The sequence below is a fragment of the Lacerta agilis genome, chromosome 14 (assembly GCF_009819535.1).
Source record: "Lacerta agilis isolate rLacAgi1 chromosome 14, rLacAgi1.pri, whole genome shotgun sequence".
NCBI classification, from domain to species: domain Eukaryota; kingdom Metazoa; phylum Chordata; class Lepidosauria; order Squamata; family Lacertidae; genus Lacerta; species Lacerta agilis.
The window spans coordinates 26,557,946-26,584,454 of record NC_046325.1 but is presented as its reverse complement, the minus strand read 5'-3'; the positions used below and the strand labels follow the sequence as shown (position 1 = coordinate 26,584,454).

At 46.1% G+C, this 26,509-nt stretch overlaps 3 protein-coding genes across 4 annotated transcripts in view; 2 read left to right on the top strand and 1 right to left on the bottom strand.

Moving 5' to 3' along the window:
* The window catches only part of GRB7 (growth factor receptor bound protein 7), an 83,713-nt gene extending 64,191 nt beyond the window's left edge, over window positions 1–19,522 (bottom strand). The window contains exons 1-2 of one of the 2 annotated variants that reach the window (XM_033168837.1): window positions 19,456–19,522; window positions 6,374–6,461 (exon numbers count right to left, since the gene is read on the bottom strand). Coding sequence is in view for 1 of the 2 variants with exons in the window: in XM_033168836.1 (XP_033024727.1) it covers window positions 6,374–6,461; window positions 12,684–13,004 (409 nt within the window). In the remaining variant the exon portion in view is untranslated. Of the gene's footprint in view, window positions 1–6,373; window positions 6,462–12,683; window positions 13,174–19,455 lie in introns of those variants that run through there. The other variant, XM_033168836.1, reaches the window with a different exon arrangement.
* LOC117057998 (zinc-binding protein A33-like) lies at window positions 17,237–18,526 on the top strand. The gene has a single exon (XM_033168841.1). The coding sequence runs from the start codon at window positions 17,438–17,440 to the stop codon at window positions 18,473–18,475; it is 1,038 nt and encodes a 345-aa protein (XP_033024732.1). The 5' UTR covers window positions 17,237–17,437; the 3' UTR covers window positions 18,476–18,526.
* An 875-nt stretch (window positions 19,523–20,397) lies between the features above and the next one.
* Window positions 20,398–26,509, top strand: MIEN1 (migration and invasion enhancer 1). The gene is made up of 4 exons (XM_033168842.1): window positions 20,398–20,559; window positions 22,441–22,538; window positions 23,662–23,738; window positions 24,639–26,509. The coding sequence occupies exons 1-4, from the start codon at window positions 20,483–20,485 to the stop codon at window positions 24,720–24,722; spliced, it is 336 nt and encodes a 111-aa protein (XP_033024733.1). The 5' UTR covers window positions 20,398–20,482; the 3' UTR covers window positions 24,723–26,509.

Below are 26,509 nucleotides of genomic sequence, written 5' to 3'. Positions count from 1 at the left end.
ATCTGTCATGGGTGCTTTAGCTGAGATTCCTGCATTGCAGGGGATTGGACTAGAACAGTGTTTTTCAACCACTGTTCCGCGGCACACTAGTGTGCCGCGAGATGTTGCCTGGTGTGCCGTGGGAAAAATTGAAAAGTAATTATAAAATACTTTCTTTGTGTTTATTTGATTCCTATTCAAGAGAATTACTTTATATATAGTCAATATAGGCACAGAGTTAAATTTTTTAACATTTTCTAATGGTGGTGTGCCTCGTGATTTTTTTCATGAAACAAGTGTGCCTTTGCCCAAAAAAGGTTGAAAAACACTGGACTAGAAGACCCTTGGGATCCCTTCCAACACTACAATTCTATGTTCAGGGGCCACCTACCAGTAGCATGCAGGGAAAATACATGCATGTACCCTTCTCTCCTAAGCACACATAACAGAAACACACATGCACACCCTATTAACATACACACACACTTCTCTTATACTCACACAGCTCAATTTACTTCCACGCTTTGCTATATGGCGAGGATGCCTTTTTCACTAGGAAGCTGAAAACGATACCTGATAAGGCTGACAAAGCAGAGTGCACTGGCTCTGTTTCACCAGCCCAGCCGGTTTCCATATTGGCTGTGGAAGAAGTGGTTTAACTTCCTCAGTGGCCAGCACAGGAGCTAAACTGTCCGGCAAAGCGGCAGTAGTGAGCTTTGCTAAAGGTAAAGGTAAAGGGACCCCTGACCATTAGGTCCAGTCGTGTCCGACTCTGGGGTTGCAGCGCTCATCTCACGTTACTGGCCGAGGGAGCAGGCATACAGCTTCCGGGTCATGTGGCCAGCATGACTAAGCCGCTTCTGGTGAACCAGAGCAGTGCATGGAAACGCCATTTACCTTCCCGCTGGAGCGGTACCTATTTATCTACTTGCACTTTGACGTGCTTTCGAACTGCTAGGTGGGCAGGAGCAGGGACTGAGCAATGGGAGCTCACCCCGTCGCGGGGATTCAAACCGCTGACCTTCTGATCAGCAAGCCCTAGGCTCTGTGGTTTAACCCACAGCGCCACCCACTTTGTAGCTTTGCTTTTTGTTGTTGTTCAGTCGTTCAGTCATGTCCAACTCTTCGTGACCCCATGGACCAGAGCACGCCAGGCACCCCTATCCTCCACTGCCTCCCGCAGTTTGGCCAAACTCATGCCAGTCGCTTCGAGAACACTGTCCAACAATCTCATCCTCTGTTGTCCCCTTCTCCTAGTGCCCTCCATCTTTCCCAACATCAGGGTCTTTTCCAGGGAGTCTTCTCTTCTCAGTAGCTTTGCTACATCAACCTAATAGCCGTAGCAGAGACAATGTTGGCTATGTCTTGGAGAGAGTCTGGTGGACTGAACTGAGAGGACTGGCAGGCTGGATGAGGCCAGCAGGCAAAGGTTCCTTAGCCCTGCTGCAGACTGCAAATGTGGAAGGGGAGTGTGATTGCAGCTCAGCTGCTCCTCCTAGTTACCCTCCATTCCAATGCAGTTGGACATGACAAAAACAGCTGGATCCCTCGACCCGTATGACACATCATCAAATTTCACACAACAATCTACATGGAGGTTAGAAGCAGGACAACATGCATGCATTTAGATCCAGATAGTTGGACAATTATGTGACCATTTAATATTTGCTTAAAACAACCACACAAAACACTTAATACAAGGGTAATGACATCTGCATCGATTTCATAGGCTGGAAGGAAAACCCTGGAGTCTGTTTGAAAGTGGTGGGCCCCCATCCCCTACGTGAGCAACACTCCAGAACCACTTTGGGTTTTTACACAAAGGCAACACCCTCCCTGAACTTTATTGATTGGTTTTAGGATGGGTGTTTATACGTAGCAATCTTCCAGGTGCTAGACCGGAGGGTGTTAGAATCTCTAAAATTATGGATCAAGTTATAACTGGTAATTCCCAAAGCTGCCTGATTGATTCTGAGTATTCCATACTTTATTATGGATGGAAATTTTCCAGTTGCCCTTATGAAATTGTCCTCTGGTCTTAGCATTTATTAATCTATTATTCCTTTAATCTACTCAGTAACATTTTTTTAAAATAGCTGATGAATGAATAATCTGTATTTTATTAGAATCAGCTGAAACTTTGCACTTCAATGTCGAGATTTATGTGGCTGTTTTATGAGAGTATATTCTGTTTTGCTTTTAACGTTATTTAATATCTATTTATTTTATATTACTTTGCATAACTGATTTTTTTAATTCCTCTCTGTTTCTTAAGTTATTAGTGACCGGAACAAGGGTTCTGCTTTGTTTGTAAATCATTATGCGCCTGGGTGATGTCATTAGTGGTAGGGGGGAGAGGGGGAGAGGGGGAGAGAGAGAGAGAGAGTAGCAGCACAGAGGAGAGGGGATTGGATAGGTCAGGTATGCAGAAGGACAGTAAGACATCTATGAGCTATCCCCCTTTCCAGCCATCTCCCCATGCACTGGGTCTTGGGCTGTTTGATGCTCACATGTACCCGCACCCTAGACTTACGGACCACACACATTCTTGCAGAAAGACATCACCACCTCCCACTCTTGCACACACTTGTATGTACATTCCCACACCCAAACACATACACAATCAGCATTGCCAACCCCCCTGCACTCCAACACAGGAGTGGGGTTGGCTGGAAACAATGCCTTTTACTTTGCAGAAATATTCTGTGCCAAGTAAAAGGCAGAATTTCCAGCTCCAGTGCTGACGTGGAAATCTGTGCAAAAAAAAGGGGGGGGGGAGAGGCAGTGTTCAGGATAGGCCAGCACACACACTTCATTTCAGATTGATCGGTTACAGCCAATAGAAACAAAATATAGCTTTGTGTTAGGGTTGCCATTTTCTTTTGCAAAGTTTTTGAACTATTCTTTAGAAAATTCAGCAAAATCTAGACTTTTGGGTTGCCATACGTCCAGATTTTCCTAGACACTGTTTCCGACTGCTGTATTCCGGCTATGTCCAGCTGGGAAATTCCAGGTGTATGGCAGCCCTGTTTGTGTGTGCAAAGAAGGATTTCCCTCCCCATTTTATTCTTTGAATAGCAGAATATAACAAACCCAACAGAAGTTTGCCATAGAGTTTGTGAATCTGACAAATACAACTCCAAAGTCTCCCCTGGGGAGCACTGAACTCACAGCTCAGATTTATTGACCTTAGCCATCATATTTAACACGCCAGTCGAAGTCTTCCAAAAGGCCTGCCTTCTGCAATCTCTTCTCCTGCCTGGATCCTGTGCAAAAACAGGACGCCAGGGAATCTGTGAAGGTTTACTGCAGTGGATTGCTGCTTTAAGCATACTAATCCGATCGGTTTCAAACATCGTTTCCCGTACTGTGTCCGATTTAGTCAGAATCCAACATTCTATAGCTTTCACAATTCAATAAAAGCTGGGATAGTAGTTATTTGTTACTTAAATCTATACCAGAAAATTGTCCCATTCTTTTATATATATATAAAAAAGTAAAAATAGTTGTAAAAACAATACAAACAACACTTTAAAAAAAAATTGACAGTGGAAAGAGGGGAGGGAATAGGGACACAGAATAACACAAACAAGCCCATATATGGAATTGAGATGTCTAAATATTTCCCTTCTGATTGCTGTTTGCGAAAAGCCACTTTTTTTCGCATGTCCCAACTTGGTAAAGGTTCTAAGTTCATTGCACAACTTGAATGTTATTTCTTGCCAGTACTGGAGCAGCAATTGGTTCGCCACCGTTAAGTGCCCTCATTAACCAGCTGTGCTAAAGAACACCGGAAGGCAATTCAATGGCATATTCACATCCATCAGGATTTACCCAGCACCTTATAACCTCGGACCAGAATACAGCCATTCTTAAGAAAATATCCTGACTGTGTCCACCAGCATCCTCTAGCGAAACTTGCTGGCATTGCTTCTTCTCCACTAGCAGACTGATTCTATATAGTGGTGCCTTGGTTCTCAAACACCTTGGTACTCAAACAACTTGGAACCCAGACACTGCAAAACCCGGAAGTAAGTGTTCTGGTTTGCAAACTTTTTTTTGGAAGTTGAACGTGCTCTGTTTTGAGTGTTATGCTTCCGATTTGAGTGCCACACTTCTGTTTTGAGTGTTACGCTGAGGTTTGTCTGGTTTTGCTATTTATTTTGTGTTTTTGCGGCTTTTTGTTTTGTTTTTGTGACTGTGTGGAACCCAGTTCAGCTACTGATTGATTGATTGATTGATTGGTTGATTGATTGCGTGGCTGCAGTATATTGATTACTGCTTTCATTTTACGGGTCAATGGTCCCGTTAGATAGTAAAATTCATGTTAAATCACTGTTTTAAGGGTTGTTTTTAAAAGTCTGGAACGGATTAATCCATTTTGCATTACTTACTTTTTTAAAAATAAATTTTATTGAGATATTCTTAAAAATAAAGTCCAATTAATCAAATAATCATACACACATTGATACATTGTTACAGATGAAATCCAGAAATTACAAAAAACACCACAAAAACAGAAAAAAGTCACAGAAGTGCAAAAGAGAAATCACACAGCTCACATCCATTTACCCAGACTAGAAATAAGATAGAAATAAAAGTAAAAGTTACAAATTAAAAGACTTCCTAAAGTTCTACTTAGTGTTCCTTACATATACTTATGTCAATGCTGTTTTATACATATATTTCCTGGAAAAAAATTCTTATTTATAACTATATTTACTTTGTTCCTGTGCGTGAGTCATTCCAAACAGACCACCAGTTTTGTTTCAACTCCTTCTTTTTTCAAATATTCCTCTACATATTTCCATTCTTCTGTCACCTTTTGTTTTGAGATATTTCTAATTGCTGCTGTCATTCTTGCCAAGTTCATAAACTCTACCAGCTTTACATGCCAAACTTGTAGTTTCGGGACATCCTCTCCTTTCCAGTGTTGTCCTATTAACATTCTAGCGGCCGCACATGAGTAAAGGAAAACATTTCTTCTATCCTCTGGTACTTCTCCCGGAAGCATGCTCAACAAGAGTGCTTCCGGTGTTTTCTTAAAAGTAATTTTTAACATCTTTTTCATTTTCTCATATATTATATTCCAGTATTCTCTAATTTTTACGCAAGTCCACCAGCAGTGGAAATATTTACCTACTTTTTCCTGGCACTTCTATTACATACAGTTGAAATACATATGAATTCAAATGTTCATCAAATTAATTGAATAGCATTTTTAAAACTAAAAAAAAAAAAGTTTTTTGTAGCTCACATTTCAGAACTGCCAATAGTGAATGACACAATGCCCAGTAATGTAACTGGGTCAACAAAAAAAAAAAACATTATTCATTACTTACACTGGCAATATCACACCTTGACTTTTTATTTACCGGTACTAGATTTTTTTAATGTGGGTTGTAAAACTGGTTCTTACATTAGAATTGACAGTTTGTGGAGAATATTCTCTGGAGAATTTTCTAGCAGAGAATATACTCAAGAATATTCTCATTCTCGAGAATATTCTCCAGAGAATATTCTCACCTCACATCAGTGTGTGTGTGTGTGTGTGTGTGTGTGTGTAGGGCAGTGTTTTTCAACCACTGTTCCGCGGCACACTAGTGTGCCGCGAGATGTTGCCTGGTGTGCCGTGGGAAAAATTGAAAAATTCAAGAGAATTACTTTATATATAGTCAATATAGGCACAGAGTTAAAATTTTTAAGATTTTCTAATGGTGGTGTGCCTCGTGATTTTTTTCATGAAACAAGTGTGCCTTTGCCCAAAAAAAGGTTGAAAAACACTGGTGTAGGGACCCTAAGGGGGAAAGCAGCCAAGTGAGGACTGACTGTGTTTATTGCCCTTAAGAAGCTTTCTGACTCTCAAAATACATATTTTTGATCAATACATACATATTTATATCTACACACACACACACACACACATACAGATCTCTCTCTCTATACACTATACAGTGGTACCTCTGGATGCGAAAGGGATCTGTTTCGGAGCCCCGTTCGCATCATGAGCAGAACGCAACCCGTAGTGCCGCTTCTGCACACGTGTGGGTTGCGATTCAGTGTGTCTGTGCATGACGCCATTGCATGCGTCTGCACATGCGCAAACTGCCGAAGCCGAAAGTAACCAGTTCTGGTACTTCCGGGTTTGGCGCGTTCGTAACCCGTACCGAATGCAACCCGCAGCGAACACAACATATTATAGCTCTGCGTGAAAACACTGTTCATTTAAGCACTACTTCATGAATATTCTCCCTTTTAGACTGTACAAACTTTATTGTATAAGTCGTCAGCTACGGGCAGAGTTTGAAAGTTATTGCTGAAGCACGTTTCAGTTGAAAGGGAGCCCATCTGTGAGCCTTGGGCCTGGAAGGAATAATCGCAAGGGATCTCCTACCTTTCCCTGGCCTCTGGATATCAAAGCGCGATCCCCTGTGGATCCATTCCAGAAGTGGGAGTCCCGACGCAACCGATCCCACGTTCTCCTGACGAAGGAAACAGAAGGTTCAGCTAGAGCACCCTGATTTGGGAGTGAGCAGTAATCTCTTGAAGAGCTATCTTATCAGAACAGGCTGCCAGAGCAACAAAACTTTTAACTAATACAGGAAGATGACTGATGAAAGATCCTGCATGGGAGGCAGGGAAGGGAAGAACTCCCAGGGTGGGAGGCTGGGAAAAGAAGCTCCCAGGTGAGAGCTGGGAGGGCCCATCCCATATTATGTGAGATAAGAGTTAAGATCTACCCGATAAAGGGCTCTGTATTTTAATCTCCCCCATTTTTCTTTTATTTCTTACTGTTTTCTTTGCTTGTTGTCTTCTCTATTTTTATTTAGATTAGTTTGGTTTTTATTGTATTGTATGTTGAAAACTTTCAATAAAAATTCAGATTCTTTTTTTTAAAAGAAACCAAACACTTGGAAAACCAGTCACACTGTCTTACAGTAAGGTCTGCTTAGGTATGTTTCCATGATGTAACTAAAATGGAAGTTCGCTGGTGCAATGCTCCAGAACCTGGTTTAAACCCCAAGCTTTGTTGCTTACTTAGCAAACCACTGGGTAAGACCTGAGAAAGAGTATCTAAAACCACTTCATTTTAAAGTGGCTGTGGGGGAAAGCCTGCCCACTGAGGCGCACAGCTAGGGGTGCAAGGCGGCAGCAGTTTCCATTCTGGTCCGTCTTCATTGCAACTGTTTGGTTTTCACCAAATACGATGTTATTTGCCTTGCTGTCTGCTATTAGACGGAAGGTACGTAGGTAATGTAACTATTTACATAACCCATGTAAGCTTATGTTCATTTCAGTGCAAAAATCAAAACAGTATTATTATTAATTTTTAAAATGTTTTATTTGCTTTTCTGTTTTATCATATCATCAGAATTTTAAAACCCCATGTCGTTAGTTAGACATTGTATGCAGACTTAATAAACAACAGTGAATATTCGCTGGACTTATTTCCATTCCTGATGAACGAATATTCGCTGGGGTATTTCCATTCCTGACCACGGACGAACATACAAAATGCAGCAGTTTCTGCTTCCTTTTGCATTGCAATTCTCCAACATCCATACTCCTATAGCCTGCGGCAATCCATTTGTGAACCCCAGCTCCCTGGTGCAAGATTCAGGTTTCGGCACAAGACTCTTAAGACACACTTGAAGGTGATGAAAAGCTGAGGCACTGGAAAGTTCCCACACTGAACTCTTCACAGGAAGCTCTCTTCTCCAACCACCTTGCACAGAGATGGACGGCTGTACAAATTCACCCTGGGCCACGCATGGCTCCCTACCACATGAGTGATGGGTAGGGAAAGGGACGGAGCCCTCCCTACAACACGCCAACATCCCACCGGTGACATTTCACAGAGCTTAAACTTGCTCTGTGGATAAAAGGCAGTGTGGCACTTCTGTGCCTCAGGTCATGCTGAGCTTGCGATGTGTACACAGAGGACGTTTGGCACGCAGACCGTCTGGCCTTAAAACGAGTCAGATCATCGGTCCATTTAGCTTAGCACTTACAGACGCCGCATGGCAGTGACTCTCCAAGATCTCTGGCAGGAGACTTCCCCAGCGATCATCCCTAATCTCCTTGTAACTGGAGAATGCTGGAGACTGAATAAGAGATGTTCTGCATGCAAACTATGTACTCAACCACTGAACCAACAGCGTCTCAGTTCATGCCCCAAACCTGCGCTCTAATACACTACTGCTGCCCTCTGCCACCAGTTCCTAGAAGCCAACTTCGGGAGAGGGGTCAAAAGTTTCATTTCAGGCACTGAAACATCTGAAGTTGGCACTGGTGTCATTCGGAGATAAGCGTCCAGGACTTCTGGAGTCAAACCGACTGCCCAGGCTCTCTGTTGTAGCCTTCTCATTCTGCTCAGCTCAGTGATTCCATAAAGCCTGTTTCTTGCGTCTCTGAGAAGGCAGGACCAAATGAGAGGGGCACCAAGCGAAGGGAAAAGACACCAGTTTATCTTTGCCCCACATTCAACAACTCCCTCTCCCTCAGAAACCCTTTTATGGCTGTTGATTTACAGCACCCCTCAGATGTTTGGTTGCCAAAAGTGCTGAGGTTACACGAGATTTCCAGGAACAAGGAGCCTCTTCCCGGAATCCTTTCCAAGCAGCAGGAGCAAAAGCCGCAGGAACATGCCGTACACCCAAAATGTTAAAAGCGGGAAGGGGGATGCTTGGCTGGGGGAGAAATTGACAGCTGGGATCTGTGGCTGCCTGGAAAAAGGTGATCTGGCAGCCAGTGTGGTACTGGGTGCAAAAATGGGCTGCCCAAGAATGAGATCTTATGTGTTTTGAGAATGGAAGGGAGCAGAGGGGCAGCATCTGCTAGCGATGCAGCCGACACATAAATCTGATGATGGTTCCAAGGCCAAGACAGCTGCAAAGGCCTTGCTAGAGTGTTGAAATGCTGTGTCATCCTGGAGCTGAAGTGATGGGCTGGCTGCACTCGCTGCTCGGATTTGAAGTCAGCAGTAACCCAAAGCTTTGGCAAAACCACCAAGAAACAGCCTCGCTTTCTTCCCTGAAGCGTGCCACCCGAGCCCACGGAAACATTCTCTGCGCTATGCCGAATGATATGAGGTTTTAGTTACGTCTTTACTTAGGGTATTTCTACCCTGCTCTTTAAGGCAAAGTTAAATTAAAAAAACAACAACACTAAACACACGCATGGACGCAATTGAATAAACACAACAAAAACATCATATATGGGGGCACCAAGAAGATCAAGCTTGGCTGAATGATAACACTAAATTGGGGGTTCTTTAAGATCACAAGAGAAGAGGCCATACACACCTCCTGTGGTGGGGAATTCTCACGTGTGGGGTCACCACTAAAAAGGGGTCATGGTGGGCCAGAGAGCAGGGCCTCTCTGAGCACAGCCTCTTAGAAGAAGAAGAAGAAGAAGAGTTTGGATTTGATATCCCGCTTTTCACTACCCAAAGGAGTCTCAAAGCGGCTAACATTCTCCTTTCCCTTCCTCCCCCACAACAAACACTCTGTGAGGTGAGTGGGGCTGAGAGACTTCAAAGAAGTGTGACTAGCCCAAGGTCACCCAGCAGCTGCATGTGGAGGAGTGGAGACGCGAACCCGGTTCCCCAGATTAGGAGTCTACTGCTCTTAACCACTACACCACACTGGCTCTTAGGGCACAGGCAGGTTCATATAGGTCCAGGCAGTCCTCCAAAATTCCCTTTAAAGGTTAGTACTAGCAGTTAAAATGAAAATGAATAAGTAATCAATGTAACTGGTGCAAAACTGGTGTGATGTGACCAACTGCCTAGTCCCCACAAGCACTGTGGTGGTGGAGTTTTGCATAAGTGGAAGTGTCTGTAGTCCCTTCAAAGGCAATCCTATGTAGAGAGCATTACAATAGTCGTACCTTAGATCCCGAACGCCTTGGTACTCGGATATTTTGGCTCCCGAATGCCGCAAACCCGGAAGTGTCTATTCCGGTTTGCGAACTATTTTTGGAAGCCAAACGTCCGATGGGGCTTCCGCAGCTTCCAATTGGCTGCAGGAGCTTCCTGCAGCCAATCGGAAGCTGAACTTTGGTTTCCGAACATTTTGGAAGTCGAACGGACTTCCAGAACGGATTCCGTTTGACTTCCAAGGTATGACTGTAGTTCATTTTCAGATAACCTCTCTCTCTCTGTGTGTGTGTGTGTATGTGTGTAATTAAGGTCAGGTCCGCTTTTCCCTATGGCTGGCAATAATTTTAAAAAACCCAGTACATTATGATTAATGATCACTTTGAAGGAAGAGAATTTCAGGTTGCAAAATTCACTGGGCTTCTACCAGTTTTCATGCTGCAAAAATAAGCCTTCCTACATTATAGCATCACCTTGAGGGTTGTTTCTCGTGGTTCTGTTGTGGTACATCCCCACCCCCACCTTTCCTCAGAGTCACTACATTTCCCCCCAAAGGCAGTGCTTTCCCCTGGGACAGCTCCATCGGTAGAGCATGAGACTCTTAATCTCAGGGTTGTGGGTTTGAGCCCCATGTTGGGCAAAAATATTACTGCATTGCAGGGGTTTGGGCTAGAAGACACTCGTGGTCCCCCCCCTCTACAATTCTATTATTCCAAGCTGCAATACAGGCAGAAATTAAACAAATTAGGTTTTTCATCTCACATGCTGGGGAAAGTTCACCTGTTGCATTGCTGTCTGCCGCAAGAGGGAAAAAAGGTGACAAGCCTGGCTCCTTTGAAACATGTGCAGGTACCATATTAGCTCAGCAACCACTGACATACCTGTATGCCTCCTAGTGCCTCCTAATGACTCATTTTGACTTCCATTTGTCCCGCAATTTCTTCTGTTTGGCCTGTGACTTTTCAGCACTGGCCCCAGAGGTTTTCCTTTTGTCCTACCACTTTCCCTGGGAAAACCCACTGCTTACTGCTGAATCAAACACCAGTATGCAGAAAACCCAGTTGATGTTTGCTCCAATTCAGCAGTAAACAGAGAATTCACCCTAGGAAAACAGAGGAACAAAAGGAAAACTTCTCAGACCCAGCCCTAGAAGTCACAGGCCAAACGGAATGGTGGACGAGCCATGCATTTTTGAGCAAAAAATAAAATGCCAAAAATAAAACTAGGGAAATGCACAGCTTGAGCATAGAATTTGGAGGAAGAGGCACCAAACTGGCTCCCGCGTAACACTAAGGTTATTTAACACTAAGCTTGTTAAACAAACCACAAGTTGTTGCGCCAGCAATCAAGCAAACCATGTCTCGTTTCCCCCCCAAAAAAGTTTAGTTTGTTTTGCAGCAGCTGTTGCCTCATGCCTGTTTACCTTGGCCATTGTTTGCAGGGGGTGGCCAAACAAACCATGGTTAAAGGAAGGAGCTGGGTTTGCACGTAATGCTAGACCATAGTTAGAACGAGCCAAAGTTCATAAGCCAGCAACAAAGCATAGATGTGTAGTTTCTTGGTACTAAACAAGCACCCCTTTTGGCGCCATTTTTGGCACGCGTGTCAGCGGAAGCACGTGTGCTGACCACATGCAAGCGGGGAGGCATCTATATTCAAAACAGAAAGCATGTTTTCATTCGCAAATACGTGAATATGCAAGATCAGTCAACACGACCTATTACACAGGTGGACATAATTCATTAGAACCCATGGGGCAGGATTCACCTAATAAGTCTTCATCCATTGCACAAGGATTTCCACTTGTGAAAGGGGGCTTCCCCCCTCCCCTCCATGCCTCTCAAAACTGGCTTGGGGTGGGAGTGTCAGGAGAACCTCCCCCCAAACAGCGAGGGGAGGGGGGGATTGTTTCATATGGCAAGTTACAACGCCTGCACAGACGAAATATTCGTCATAGCATTCAGTTGAATTCCACCCAGACATACAGCAGCTCCCACACTGGCACACTTCCCCACACAGATACACAAAGATGCAAAAGTATGAATCTGCCTTATAGGCAGCAGACCACTAGTCCATTCAGCCCAGTGCCAGCACCACCAACTAGCATCACCTTCCCAAGGCCTTGAAGCAGAGGTCTTTCCCAGCACGGTTACACAACACATTTTTCAAGGAAGACTTATGGAGCAGATTAAATCTTGGACCTCCTGCATACAAAGCTGTGTTCTTTGGCTGAATTGCGACCCCCTCCGTTCTAGACAAACTTGCGTATGTGCAACCACTCACATTATCAGAGGTATGACAACATGCAAATTCATGGCTGACGTCTGCCTCAAAAGAGCAGCTTCATATACAGTACTCTCGGGATCTGTAAGCAGAATAGGGAACAATCTCTGTGCTCCACAGAAGTCATTTTGTGCACACTCATTATTAAAACTCTTGTGAGTCTTAGCATGACTTAGGACCTTAGCTTTGCATTTTGTGTTGAGGTTCAAGCCTGGAATAAAGAGACTGTCGCTGTGCATGTGCAAAGTGCTGTCCCCTCACATCTCAGCAGCCGCAGCCCAGCACATAGCTCAGCTTAGGGCGCCCTATTGAGTCCCAACACCCCACCCCGTTTAAGAATTACCCACTGCCTAAGAAAAGGAACAAATTCCATCCTGGCAAGGAGAGATACAAAAACTTTTTTGCTTCACCCCAGAGTTATTACAGGCAGCCCCTTCAAATCATCTAGGTTGGCTTCCAAATTTAAGGGAATGGCTTCCGCACCTGGTTTTTTCACCCTCTTTAAGACACCAGCCACCAGTTCCGAAAAATCGGGAGTTACCTTGTAGCAGGGAGCAAAGCTGCGACTTCTCTTCTGATGGGGGCAGGCAAGCCCCTCGCCTGGGGAGCCACGCTTCCGCAGGCAGGTGCAGCAGAAGACAACCCCCACAGCTCTCCTCCAGCGCAAGCCCCGGGTCTCCTGCATACTGCGGTCCACAAGCGAGAGCCTCCAGGTCATCCTCTTTAACTGAGCCACCCCATTGGCTGGCCCCGGGACTCCACGACTGCTTCCCACCTTACTCCGAAGTGACTCGGCACGCAGCTGCGCAGAAGGGGCTCTTTCCACGCCCCCTGGTTCCACCTCCCCGCTTGGTCCTCCCATATGCTTCACACTCGGCTAAGATGACAGGGCTGGATGTTCGGAATAGCGATGACTTAGCAGGGGACCCATCCGGCGGCACGGCTCGTTCTGTAGCAGCCCCTTCCTCCTGCTTTCTTAAACATACCCACTTCTGTTTTCGTGCTCCCCGGTCCCCGTTGCACAAGCTCGGCCTGGAGGATCCATCTGGGGAAGAAGGCATCGGTGACGTCGGCTGCGTGGCCTGCAGGGCAGAATCTGCCTGGGTATCCTTATGGAGCAGAAGCTGTCTGGAGATGCTGAGTGACTCAAAAGCCACATGGTGCCAAGCTATTTCTGTCTGCCTCGAGGTTGAGGCTGGCAGGGCCAAGTCAGGCCAAGCATGGACTACAGGCTAGGAGAGTGGGGGGAGAGGGAGAGGGAGAGAGAGGGCTTCCTTGCCAACCAGGACTTTTGATCAGCTTTTGAAGAAAGACCCAGCTGCTCAGGCAACCCGAGGCCACTTAGCCGCACATTCGTGCTTCTCCAGTGAGCCACGTTTGCTCCGGCACGGGGAGGGTTAACAAAATCTCTCCCAAACCAGGCCTCAGCGGATAAACTTTTAACAAGGGGAACATGCCCGCTTTATCCGGGGAGGTGCTTTTTTATTATGGTTCTTGCAAAAAAGAGAGAGAGAGACTGGCTGCATTTCGCTCTCGGCCTTTGGGGCAGCAGGGGGAGGGGTTGGTGCAGCCAAAGAGGGAAGGAAACTATCCCGTCTGAATGAACAGGCGACAAGTCTCCCAATCTCGAGGCACAATATGGTAGCTATGATTGATGACTTTGCCATAATTAGACCGAGTCAAACTGATTTAAGATTTGAGTGATGCAGGAGTAGAACCTATTCCTTTTAATTAGGTGCAGCGGAGACTTTTTTTTTAAGAAAAGGAAAGGTGGGAGAGAAGGGGAATACAAGACTTAACGTGGGATAAACAAAAGCTTCGATCTGGGAATCCAAAATGGCTTCCATGAGCTTACGAGGCTTTCTGCCCTCACTTCTGCCCCACAGCTAGGGTTTTCGGTCAGTGTTACAGGAATTTTTATAATGATGGGGGGGTTGCCCCTCCAGCACGCAGTGTGCACCCCCCTTTGTTCACACACACACACACACACACACACACACACAATGTCTCCTCAAAGCACCACATAACGCACGACACCACACAATTTCCAACGTTGTTCTGTTTGGGAAGGAAACGGCTACCGAGAGGGGAGCTTGAGACATGAATGGGGGCAGCCATAATCCCTAAAGTACTCTGCAGCCCCTCTGCCTGAGCGATAATCTCTGGCATCCTGATACCTGAGTGCCAGACAGGTAGCCATTCCAGAAAAAACAGCAAACCCAGATCAAGACAAACAGTGTAAATATCTCTTTTGTATCACTTGATGGGTGTATGGTGGAGGTCAAGGGAAGGGGGGAGGGCAAACCCTGACGCTCAGGTTTCTGTTGCCAGACCCTCCCAACGTGTGATGGATTTGTGATGTATGCATGATGTAATTTTAGGGGTGTTGTGGGTATCTTTGTGAAACTGATAAAAGTGGGAGCCATCCTTTGTTCTGGGCTTCTTCCTGTTTCTCCCATGTGGTGGAAGTCCTGCTGCAACAGTTGTTTGAATAAAGACCAGGCCTGCTGGCTGCTGTTTTGCTCCTATATTCCTGGCTGGTGACTTTGTTTGTTTGGTAATCCAAGTGAGCCCAAGGATTTTCCTATAACAGTCAGACCAGGCTGCCCACATTTGCACCAGCACTAGGTAAAACAGATCTGCCCATATGCATCCGTCCTGTGGGAAAACATGAGAACAAAGGTTGCATATTCCCCAAGGGAGTAAAGTCTAGTGAACTCAGAGGAACCTAGGCTGCAATCCTAACTCCTGGCTGGCAGTGGTGGGACTTGACAGGGCAGAGCAGTCCCTGTTGCATCCACGGTTCTGGCCCAGCACTCACACCAGCTGGGAGAAGGTGTGGTGTGGGAAGGAGGGGGAATGGCCCCTTCTCTGCATCTACTCCCAGTGGTGAAATGGTCTGGATCAGGCTCACTGCCATCACATGATAGGAGAAAGGTCTGCATGGCATCCAGTGGAATCTATGCCAGCCCTGCCCCTGAAACGCCTCATCTCTGGGGTTTCCCTTAGCTACCAGCAGCAGCGCTGGCGCTGGCGGTAGCTTCCACCTGCCATTTTGGAGAGCACATTGGGACGCTCCTTGCTTGCCTGTCAACAGCAGAGACCAGTGGAAGCAGACAGGGCTGCGCCAAGGGACATCTCTGCCCCTATACGAACCCTGTCTGGAGTAGTAGACGGGGGGGTTTTGATTCCTCTGCCTGTTTAATGTAATTTGTAAGGCGGCTCCAAGCAGTTTGCAAAGCAAAAGCGTAGTGAACAAAGCTATACGTTTCTCTAGCGCAGAAGAGCAGAAAACCAACACTGAATTACAAAATCACAACAACAGAGCAGGAAAGCAAAAAATAATAATAATCCAAAACCAAAGGTCAAATACCTGTAATAGAAAACAGTCATTACAGATTGCTGGAAAGCTTGTAATATAGAAGCAATACAAATTTCCAGGGGAAGGGAATTCCAAAAAGTCTCCCTGTAGAGGGTTGGGTTTGCCATTTAACAATGAGCAGGTGCTTCAAACATCATTTTCCTGAGTTATCCGTGTTTCATCTTTCATTTTAGATGGAAGAAAAACATCTTGCACTGCATCTTACAGGTTTTTGCATGCCTACAGAAATTCTGCAGCAGGAAGGTTTGCAAATGATTCCCCACAACTGTTTGCAAACAGCCTGGCCTCCACCTACATCCCTTTCCCTCTCCTGTAAACCACCACAACCCTCTTCTTAAACATTCAGTGAAATTCTGCCTGGAGGAGGGCAGGTGGCAGGTGGTTGTTTAACCCTTCCCTTCCTGTCCCTTTTCCAGCTGCAAATCACCCTCTTCAAGCTGTGTGATAAAGATAAGGAAGCGATTTTTGAGGCAGAAAAGGACAAAAGAGGGAAGTTAGAATCATAGAATCATAGAGTTGGAAGAGACCAGAAGGGCCATCCAGTCCAACCCCCTGCCAAGCAGGAAACACCATCAAAGCATTCCTTACAGATGGCTGTCAAGCCTCCGCTTCAAGACCTCCAAAGAAGGAGACTCCACCACACTCCTTGGCAGCAAATACCACTGTCGAACAGCTCTTACTGTCAGGAAGTTCTTCCTAATGTTTAGGTGGAATCTTCTTTCTTGTAGTTTGAATCCATTGCCCCGTGTCCACTTCTCTGGAGCAGCAGAAAACAACCTTTCTCCCTCCTCCATATGACACCCTTTTATATATTTGAACATGGCTATCATATCACCCCTCAACCTTCTCTTCTCCAGGCTAAACATACCCAGCTCCCTAAGCTGTTCCTCATAAGGCATCGTTTCCAGGCCTTTGACCATTTTGGTTGCCCTCCTCTGGACACGTCCCAGCTTGTCAGTATCCTTCTTGAACTGTGGTGCCCAGAACTGGACACAGTATTCCAGGTGAGGTCTGACCAGAGCGGAATACAGTGGTACTATTACTTCCCTTGATCTAGATGCTATACTCCTACTGATGCAGCCCAGAATTGCATTGGCTTTTTTAGCTGCTGCATCACACTGTTGACTCATGTCAAGTTTATGGTCTACCAAGACTCCTAGATCCTTTTCACATGTACTGCTCTCAAGCCAGGTGTCACCCATCCTGTACTTTACATTTCTCCCTGTTAAAATTCATCTTGTTTGCTTTGGCCCAGTTCTCTAGTCTGTTAAGGTCATTTTGAAGTGTGATCCTGTCCTCTGGGGTATTAGCCACCCCTCCCAATTTGGTATCATCTGCAAACTTGATCAGGATACCCTCAAGCCCATCATCCAAGTCATTGATAAAGATGTTGAATAAGACTGGGCCCAAGACAGAACCCTGTGGCACACCACTAGCCACTTCTCTCCAGGATGAAGAGGAGCCGTTAATGAGTACCCTTTGGGTTCGGTCAGTCAGCCAGTTGTATTTTGTTTATGTAAAGTTGTATTTTGATTATGTATATTGTTTCATCTGCCCAGTTTTCTCCACTCAGAAGCCTAAGACATTTTAAAGTACAAAAGCAGGTGGAGGAAAATATGCATTTGAAATGAGCAACATGTAGCTTGAGAATGTAAAAGAAGCTTTTCTACGGGGAGGGGCAGGAAGAAGAAAACGAAACTCTGACCTGGGTGTGGACATTAACCCTGGGAAAAGGAAACCTATTTATTCCTCAGCTGATTATAAAAGGCCAGAAGATAAGTGTCAGAAGAAACCTCGAAAAAGTGGCCGGTTTTCTGGGTTTAGAGAAGGAGCTAATAAAATCCTTCTGATTATATTAACGCCACTGTTTCCAACAGCTTTCCTGAAGCTAAAAAGAACCGCCAGCCTCCACAATGGAATCACCGACAGCAGGTGCCGACAGCGGAAAGGAAGCAGAAGAGGTGGTTCAGAATGCCCTGGGCCTGCATGAGGAAGCAGAAAAACTCAGCAGTGGCTACAAAGAGAAGATCCAAATTACTCTGAAAGCTCTGCATTGCTTCCAAGAGAAAGTGGCAACGGGATTCAAGGAGCTGCATGACTTCCTGTACGATGAGGAGTCGTCTCTTATGGCCAAAATAGACCGAGAGGAAGAGAAACACCTGTGCTTCCTGGAGAACAAGCTGATGGATGTTGCCGAGGCAGCATCCTCTGCTCTGGAACTGGCGGACAACCTCAGTGTGGCCGACAACACCAGCGGAAACTACATGCGCATGACCGAGATCCGACTGGAGCAACTACGGATGCAGGTGGCCAAGCACAGCAGGGAGATGAGGTTCTGTGGACCAGATGTGCTGTGTAGCCCACCCCTAAAGTATTCCATTTGCAGGCAGATGCTGAAGAGAGCAGCGCACTGCGCACTGCAGGACCTCACCCTTGATGACAGCAGCGCCCACCCTCACCTGATTGTTTCTGCAGACTTGAAATCGGTCAAGCTGAGCCCTCGCTGCCAGGCAGTCCCGAACAGCCTATGGCGTTTTCAGCCCTGCCTCTATGTCCTCTGCTCACAGGGCTTCCAGTCAGGTAAGCATTACTGGGAGGTGAGCGTTGGGCAGAAAACCAACTGGGTCCTTGGGGTAGCCAGCTGCCGCGTCAACCGCAAGGCAGTGGAGAACCTCACTCCTGAAAATGGATACTGGGTCCTCAAGAAAGCGCCAGGAGACCATTTCTATGCCTTGAGCTCAACCCCGGTGCTTCTGGCTCCCAGCCACAGCCCCTCAAAGGTTGGAGTGCTCCTAGACTACGAAAACGGCAAGGTTGGGTTTTACAGTGCAGAGAACATGGTGAAAATCTGCACGGTCACGGGCGACTTTCAAGAGATGCTGCACCCCTTCTTCTGCCCTGGCTTGACACTTGCGGAAGAGGATTGCTACCCTCTGACAATAAACAGTTAAAGGGAAAGAGGAAAAACTGGACAGTCTGGAGGGAGAAGGCGAATGGCGAGAAATCTCGGGGAGATAAATAATAAATAGTGTTAAAGGTTTACAGGTGCATTTGCGTGTTTCTGAAAACTGCTTCGTGCCTCAGGAGTACAAGGGGAAATGAATAAAGCTTTGGATAATGCAGCTCTGGTACCAAGGCTTGCATCCTAGCTTTAAAATGTCATGGAAACTCATCATCTTGGGCTGTAAGCTGTGTTGGTATGCAGAATGGTGACTGCAGGGCAGGGGTGTTGTTGCCTTTGGAAGAAGCTGGTGCTGCCTGGGATGTGTTGCTCAGAACTCCCTCCGCCATAGGCTCAGGTAGCATATACAGCGGTACCTCTGGTTACGTACTTAATTCGTTCCGGAGGGCTGTTCTTAACCTGAAGCACCACTTTAGCTAATGGGGCCTCCCGCTGCCGCTGCGCCGCCAGAGCACGATTTCTGTTCTTATCCTGAAGCAAAGTTCTTAACATGAAGCGTTATTTCTGGGTTAGCGGAGTATATAACCTGAAGCGTATGTAACCTGAGGTACCACTATATGTGTAAATAAACCATACATCATAAAGACACCACAGTCTCTGCTGTGCCTTATTCCCCAAAGGAAACACGGACTCTGAGTAAGTACCTGGAACCCCTGACATCTTGCACAATGCTCAGTGGAGATTGGAATACTGTGTAACAATTGTTTGGCCCATCTCCCATGGCTTCCTTCCTCTCAAGGAGTACCAAAAAGTTTAGTTTGGTGGAAAGGCCAGAAATCTGTTTGTCTATGCAGCCTTATAAAATTCCCATGGGTGAACACATACTAGTGAAGCTACTTTAAGGCTACAATCATTTCATAGTGTAGAAGTAGCCTAATACTAGACTCTTAAGCATCTGATTTATTGGGGAGGGAAGAAGTCTCCATGATTACGTTTACATGTAATAATTTTTAATACTGGTTTACTTACCCCTCTCCTGACATGTCTAGCATGGGTCTACCATGGAACTTGCTGCACATATCATCTCAAATGGTTGTACATCTGTGAATTTAAAGATCACGTTTCATTGCATATGGTCACTTGCATGTGTTTTGCATTACTCATATGGAGTGACACTATTGCATGCTTTAAGTATGTACAACCGTTTAACAGAGCTTATGCCAAGGTATGAGGTTTTATTGTGCGTCCTTATCTGTGTCTATTCAAAAGTAAGCCCAATGAGTTCAACTCGAATTATTCCCTGGTAAGGGTGCATAGGACCTATCAGTGTTTCTTAAACTTGGGTCTTCAACTGTCGTTGGACTACAACTCCCATTATCCCTTGCTAGCAGGACCTGTAGTCATGGATGATGGGAGTAGGGAACCCAAGGAAAGGAGGGAACCTGCCTAAGGGGACCAGTTTCCAAACAGCGCGTGTCAGAAGGAATTTCGTCAGGTGCAGCTCGCCTTGCAAGCTACACCTGTTGAATTCTTCTTTTGCACAACCCTTCACGGTGCAGGAGCACCTGCCTGAACTCCGTTGTGGGGGGTGGGGTGGGAAGAGTGGTCTGTGGGGGGGGGGGAGAACCCAGACCCTACAAAGTGAAAGGGTCAGACCCATGGTAGCTACCTGTGGAAGGCGAGAGGGCGAGGCAAAGCAGCCTGCACTTCCCGCTAAGAGCCACCAGGGGGCACCAAAACGCTCGGCGCTCTCTTCGCGGGAGGCGGAAGAGAACGCGAGAGCAAGATGTGCGTGCGTGCGTGTAGAGGGGAGGGGGAGGAAAACCTTGGAAACCGCCCCTTCCGCGTGACGCGAGGATCGCCGGCGCGCCCGAGTGCGTCACAACCCGACCTCCCGCCGAGAGGCGGAAACCCGGAAGCCCTCGTCTCACCCGGCCTCTCTCCCCGCCCCACGCACGTGACGCCGCACCCGACGGAAGCGCGCCTCACGTTCTCGACGCTGCGGCTTGGGAGGGACTGACTGGGCCTGCTGGCTGGCTCCCTGGGAGGCGGCGCGATGAGCGGATCCGGCGAGCCAGCTGCGGAAGCCCCGGCAGCCACCGGAGCGGGAGTTCGGATCGTGGTGGAATACTGGTGAGAGAGGAAGAAGCAAGGAGGCTCGGGAGTGCATGGCCACGCCCACTTTCCGTCTCGGGCCACGCCCACTCTTTTTGAAAGACTCCGCGGTTGACTGCTTGGCCCCGCCCAGCTTCGATTTAGCCACGCCCCTCCCTCGTTGCACTCTTTTCTTCCTCTGCGCTTTTCAGCGTTAGATGGTGGCGAGTGGGGGGACGGGGGGGACAAGAGCTGAAGTCCAGCAGTGCCAAATTTACGTATAAGCTAAACAAGTTTATAGCTTAGGGCTCCATTGTATTTCAGTTCAACAATTACTTTGATAAAATACATATTTTGTTATGTGCAAATGGCTTTAGAAACCTATTAGGTCCATAAATTACCATATAGCATATATTCAACACAAAAACAGCGACAATTTGTTGTTTACAAAGGACAGCTGGACATAAAAAGGCCCCATTCAGTAGCTTAGGGCCTCATCCAACCTAAATCCAGCCCTGCCTGCAACTCCTGGGGAGCCAAGGTTGAAAGACTCCTCGCAACCAGGAGGACAAAGGCCTGCCCAGAAAAGCTTCCAAAGCGAGTGTTACACCTTTATTTGTCACTCACCCCTTCCAAAAAATAAAAATAATAGAATTGGAAGGGACCGTGAGGGTCATCTAGTCCAGCCCCCATCCATGATGGAGTCTTTTTGCCCAGTATGGGGCTTCAACATGCAACCATGAGATTAGTAGTCTTATGCTCTCCTGACAGAGCTATCAACAGGCTGCCATTAGTCAGGATGAACTTGAGGCTGCCCCTAGGAAAAAACCAAAGGGAGCCTTAAGTCAGGGAAAGCTGGTCCATTATGGAGAACAGGAGTACAGCCCCACCAACCTCAGCCTGCCCTTTGTTAACCTGCTACTTGCTTGTCTTCCTGCTTATCAACAGCCCAGGGTTGGCACTGCACGTCACCTTCATTGCCCTAAGCATCAATGTTGCCTTTACATAACTTGGCCAGAAGGTAGAGTTGGGGGACAAAGCTAGAATGGATGGATTCTGGCTTCACTTGGTCTAGTCTCACTGGCAGATCAATGTGTGGACGGGGCAGACAAAGTGGACTAAGCTAGCAAGAGTAGGATGACTCATGTAAACCAGTAGAAAAGCTTAGCCTAGTGCCTGGTGCTTCCAATGATGTATAGATTGAGGGTGGGGTGACGGGGAAGCCAGTGGCAGAACCCTCAACAAGACAAGGAACAGGTAGCCTGCCCTCTTGGTTTGGGCTCACTGCATTGTATTTTACTTTTCCGGAGTTGTTGGGAAGAAGGAAGAAGCCCTGAAACTTCAGATCAGACTCCACAACTGTACTTCATTCAGCACTTTTGTTGTTGTTGTTTAGTCATTATGTCCGACTCTTCGTGACCCCATGGACCAGAGCACACCAGGCACTCCTGTCTTCCACTGCTTCTCGCAGTTTGGTCAGACTCATGTTGGTAGCTTCGAGAACACTGTCCAACCATCTCTTCCTCTGTCATCCCCTTCTCCTTGTGCCCTCCATCTTTCCCAACAACAGGGTCTTTTCCAGGGAGTCTTCTCTTCTCATGAGGTGGCCAAAGTATTGGAGCCTCAGCTTCAGGATCTGTCCTGAAGTCATTCAGCACTGTTCTGTTACAAAGGTACACAACCAGGGATCCTGCAGAATGTGGGCCAGGATCAAGCTCTTTGTGCAAGTTTTTGCCTTTTTCAAAGGCCAGTCACATCTGAACAGGTGTTCCACTTCAGTGCTGCCTTTAAACAAAAGCAGTCACATACAAATAGCAAATATTTTATCCCCCCCCCGACTCCATTCACAAGTCCTCCTCTCCGTTCATTGTTGCGATCTTCAGCTTCCATTTGGCAACCTAACCAAATTTCTCTTCCTAGCAAACCTTGTGGCTTTGAGTCTGCCTACCTAGAGCTGGAAAGTGCAGTAAAAGAAGAATTTCCTGATGTGGAGATCGAATCCCGGCTTGGAGGGACAGGTATGGTCTCTGAAACTTTCCATGCTGACAGTAGCAGCAGTGAGTAAGAACCCCATTCATAGTATGATGAGGGTGAACATCATTCAGAATTCCTGTGAGGTTAAAATGAGGATTGTGTGGGATGTTAGCCTCATAAGTGTGCTCAATAATGCTCTAGAAATGGGTTGGTTCTGTTAGCATCGCTGGGTTCCAGTTGTGGAGGCAGCCATACAGATCTGACGGGATCTGTCTGTTGACCCGCCAGCTGAAGACCTGTGCCCTAGAATATAATCAACCTTTTTTCCCCCCTGTGGCTGCCCATTAGCAAAGGAAGCTCAGTTGCAATGGGCACCAGCAGTATTTCAGATCCCTTTGTCGACCGTTGCTAATCTTCTCATTGCGGAACCCCAGGCATCTCAGGAACACAGTCTGAAGCTTCCTAACCTATGGCCTCCCTGGGAGTTGGGAGTTTCGTAACCAAAAGGAGAGAGTAGGGCAGTGTGAACACTATACCTTTAAAGCACATTTGAAGCACGTTTGCACTCCCAAAGAATTCTGGGCATTGTAGTTTAGAGTTAAAATTCCCAGCAACCCTTAACAAACTACAGTGCCCAGAATTATTTGATGGGCGGAATGGTGCTTCAAATGTGCCTTAAAGGCGTAGTGTGTACGCAGCCCAAATGACAGGAGAGAGATGGTGTGCCTTCTCATTTCCCATGTGGCTTGGGCTCACTTCCTAGTGTGCCATCTAGCAGAGCTGTAGCTGGGTGGGGTGGGGTGGAGTGGAGTGGGCTAGCTAGGTTTCTGCCCCGGGTTAAGCCTCCAGAGGGGTGAAATTGAAGCTCCCAGCCTCTGTGTGCGTATGTATGTGTATGCAAACACGCGCGGTTTTGTTTTGTTTTGTTTTTCCAAACTGGGTTTTTGACCTGGGTGAAAAAGAGCCTATTTTCACCCCTGCCAACTTGGACCTTCTTGCTCTTCAAGCCACGTGGCTTCTATGGGTTTGGTCTTTGCTTTGTGATATTTTTGTCCTCTTAATATACTGCCCAATACCTGGGCAATTAAATGGCGATGAGCGGTTGCTATAAAGCTGGAGCAACGTTTCTCCTCGTGCTATATTGTCTTTTTTTTGCCCCCCTTACAGGTGCTTTTGAAATAGAAATAAATGGGCAGTTGATCTTCTCCAAACTTGAAAATGGAGGATTCCCTTATGAGAAAGATGTAAGTCCCCACCCCCTGCAGCAGTTCAAGTCCACAGTTTGGGGAGGATGTTTCAGCCACTATGGTAACAGCTGCACCGTGCAGTGTTAGGAACTGAAATATGAAAGCTAGGAGCTAAATGGCACCTTAAACCTGGGTTATGGGCACAGCAACGGGTTGTCTAGGCATGCTTTTTTATAACAAGAATACAAAGCTGAACCTAATCCAAGTAGTTGCAGCTTCTCCTGACATCTTTAAGATCTGTTACATCTTGAAGATGCTTGTTTTTGTTAAAAAGACAGCTGCACTCTTAATCGGGCTCCCTTGGTCTAAAGATCTGTCACAGTTTTGGAGTATTATAAGTGGTGTTTCAAAATCTTAAAAGGCAGACAGCTCATTAAACTTAAATAGCTTTGTGTGCCACCAAAAGTTCTGTATTGGTGCCTCTTTGAAATAAGTCCCAGCTTAATAAAAATAAGCTTTTCTAACTTCCAATTTTTTTTTAGAAAATGAAGACAGCTTTAATATTTGATTTTTTAAAAAATCCCCTAAAAGCAAAATAGAAAAACTAGTATGCTCTTAATTCTGGGCTTCACCATTTAAATAAATAGATTACTTAGGTCCATTAATCTCTGAGTCTACTCTGAGTAAAATTTAGTTGGAAACAACCCTGTTGATTGATCAGCTGCTAAAGTGTGCAGCATTAGTTGCAAAAACTAACTTCAGTTTCTAGAGGTGAGCTTATGGAGAAGGAAGGAAGGAGTATGCATATGGGTGTTTATGACTCTATGGTTATGTATTGCTGGAGTACCTTAAGAGGAAGTTCTTTCAACAGGTGACTTTCATTCAATAACATATTCAGATCCTTTAGCTGTATATGAAGAATTCACACTTCCGGGTTTCTCCCTTCTCTTCTTGCAGCTCATTGAAGCCATCCGCAGGGCTGGCAACGGGGAGCCCCTCGAGAAGATCACCAAGAGCCGACCACCTTGTGTCATACTTTAAGTCTCTCTTTTCTCTGGTCCAAACCTGCCCGCCCACCCTTAATTCTCGCTCTCCCTGCTTCCACCTCCTACTCTAGTTTAATTACCTTGGTAGGTGGGGAGAGGATGAAACACAGCAAGGTGATTTGGGTTGCCAACACACAAGAAGCCTTATAAGCAAGAATCTGAGCCACTTTAAGGAGGTGAGGAGAACAAGGTGCTTGCTAAATTAATTTGGGTGAATCAGCCTTCCTGCTTGGGGAGCCTCTCCCGTTTTTGAAAAAGACCAGAATGGATTTTGTCTTAATGTGACTGCTGAGTTTCTGTCCTTATATGTAACTGACAAGGATGAAGCCCTCCCCCATCTCCTTTCTTCTGATCTTTAGTGGTTCATCCTGGAACATAAGCTATCTTCCTCCTGCCAGGTCCCCATAACCCGCTTTAACTGTGAGCCAGGATGAGCTAGTATCTTGTCCTGCCCTCATTGAAATCCTATCTTAACCAGTCTGGATAGAGTTCATACTGTGCAGCAAGCTCTGAAGGACCTCAAGACACCTTCAAACTATAGTCTTAGGGACTAGTGTAGAAAGCTGTTCCCTTTTCGCACAATATGTAGGAGAATTTCCACAGCACTTCTGCAGCTGTCCCCTTCTCTGTCTCACACTGCTGCCCAAATGTGGGCTTGAAAGTGGAGGCTTGGCTTAGCTTGAAGCTGTTCATCTTTTGGTGTTAAGGTCCACGCGGTTGGCCAGTAGAATGGTGATGTAGAGCTTGTTCAAGTCCCACCCATGATCCATAGCAACCTGTACAACAGAGATTTGGGCCTTCTCTTTTATTATAGCAGCTATAAGGGCAGGGCTGTCACCTGCAGTGGAACAGATCTCCTCAAGCCAGACCAGATCTTTGGACAAAGGAGAAAAGAGAGCCCATGTCTTTTACGAGATCTGCCATCACTTGAGTCTACCTACCTGCCGGTTGCTTTGGCTTTTTTCTTTTTGAAGGCTAGCATGAAACTCAGCATAGTTCAGAACAGGCTAGTGATACAGTGAGAACTTACTTCTTCAAAGCTGTTTAGTCAATGGTTATAATTCTCTCTGCAGAACTGCAAGAACTTAAAAAAAAAAAAAACCCCAACTAAACCATCTATTCTCAAGCATTACCCAGCTATACAAGGAAGCATTTTCAAGATCTGTTGAGTTCAAGATTGAAATACTTGCTTAATTCTCCTGCTGCAAACCTGTGGGACTTGAGATGTTTAATTCAGGTTAGATTGCTCATATGAACACACATGCTTAAAAAAAAAACCCTGATCCCTTGCAATTAGCATACTTAGACCTGCACAATCTCCTCTCCTAGTTAGTAATACAGAATGTATATGATGGCCTGATTATGCTGTTAAGTTTCCCTGCCAGTGCGATATAGCAGCCAATGAAACACAACAGGGGTGGGAAAGCTCTGGCATAATAGGCCACACTGCTGAAGGAGCTGCTGTGTAGTTATTGTCATGAATATCTATCTCACGTAGCTCAAATCTGAAATTCCTCTTTCATGCCTCCACCCTGTTCCTAGGCTCTTGGGTTTTATCACCCTGTTTTCACCTCTCTAATCTGTCAATTTGTGACTTTGGCACATCTGTCACAGTTGAAGTGCAAAGTGACACATAAATGCTGCTGCTAACTCTTTAAGAAGGGGGAGATCTGAGAACGCCAGTGATGCCTCCCACCACCTCCTGTTGTCTACTTTACGTGCTGCAAACGTTGATGAATTTATGTTTGGTCCAATTTATATAAAGGAAAGAAGTTAAATGCT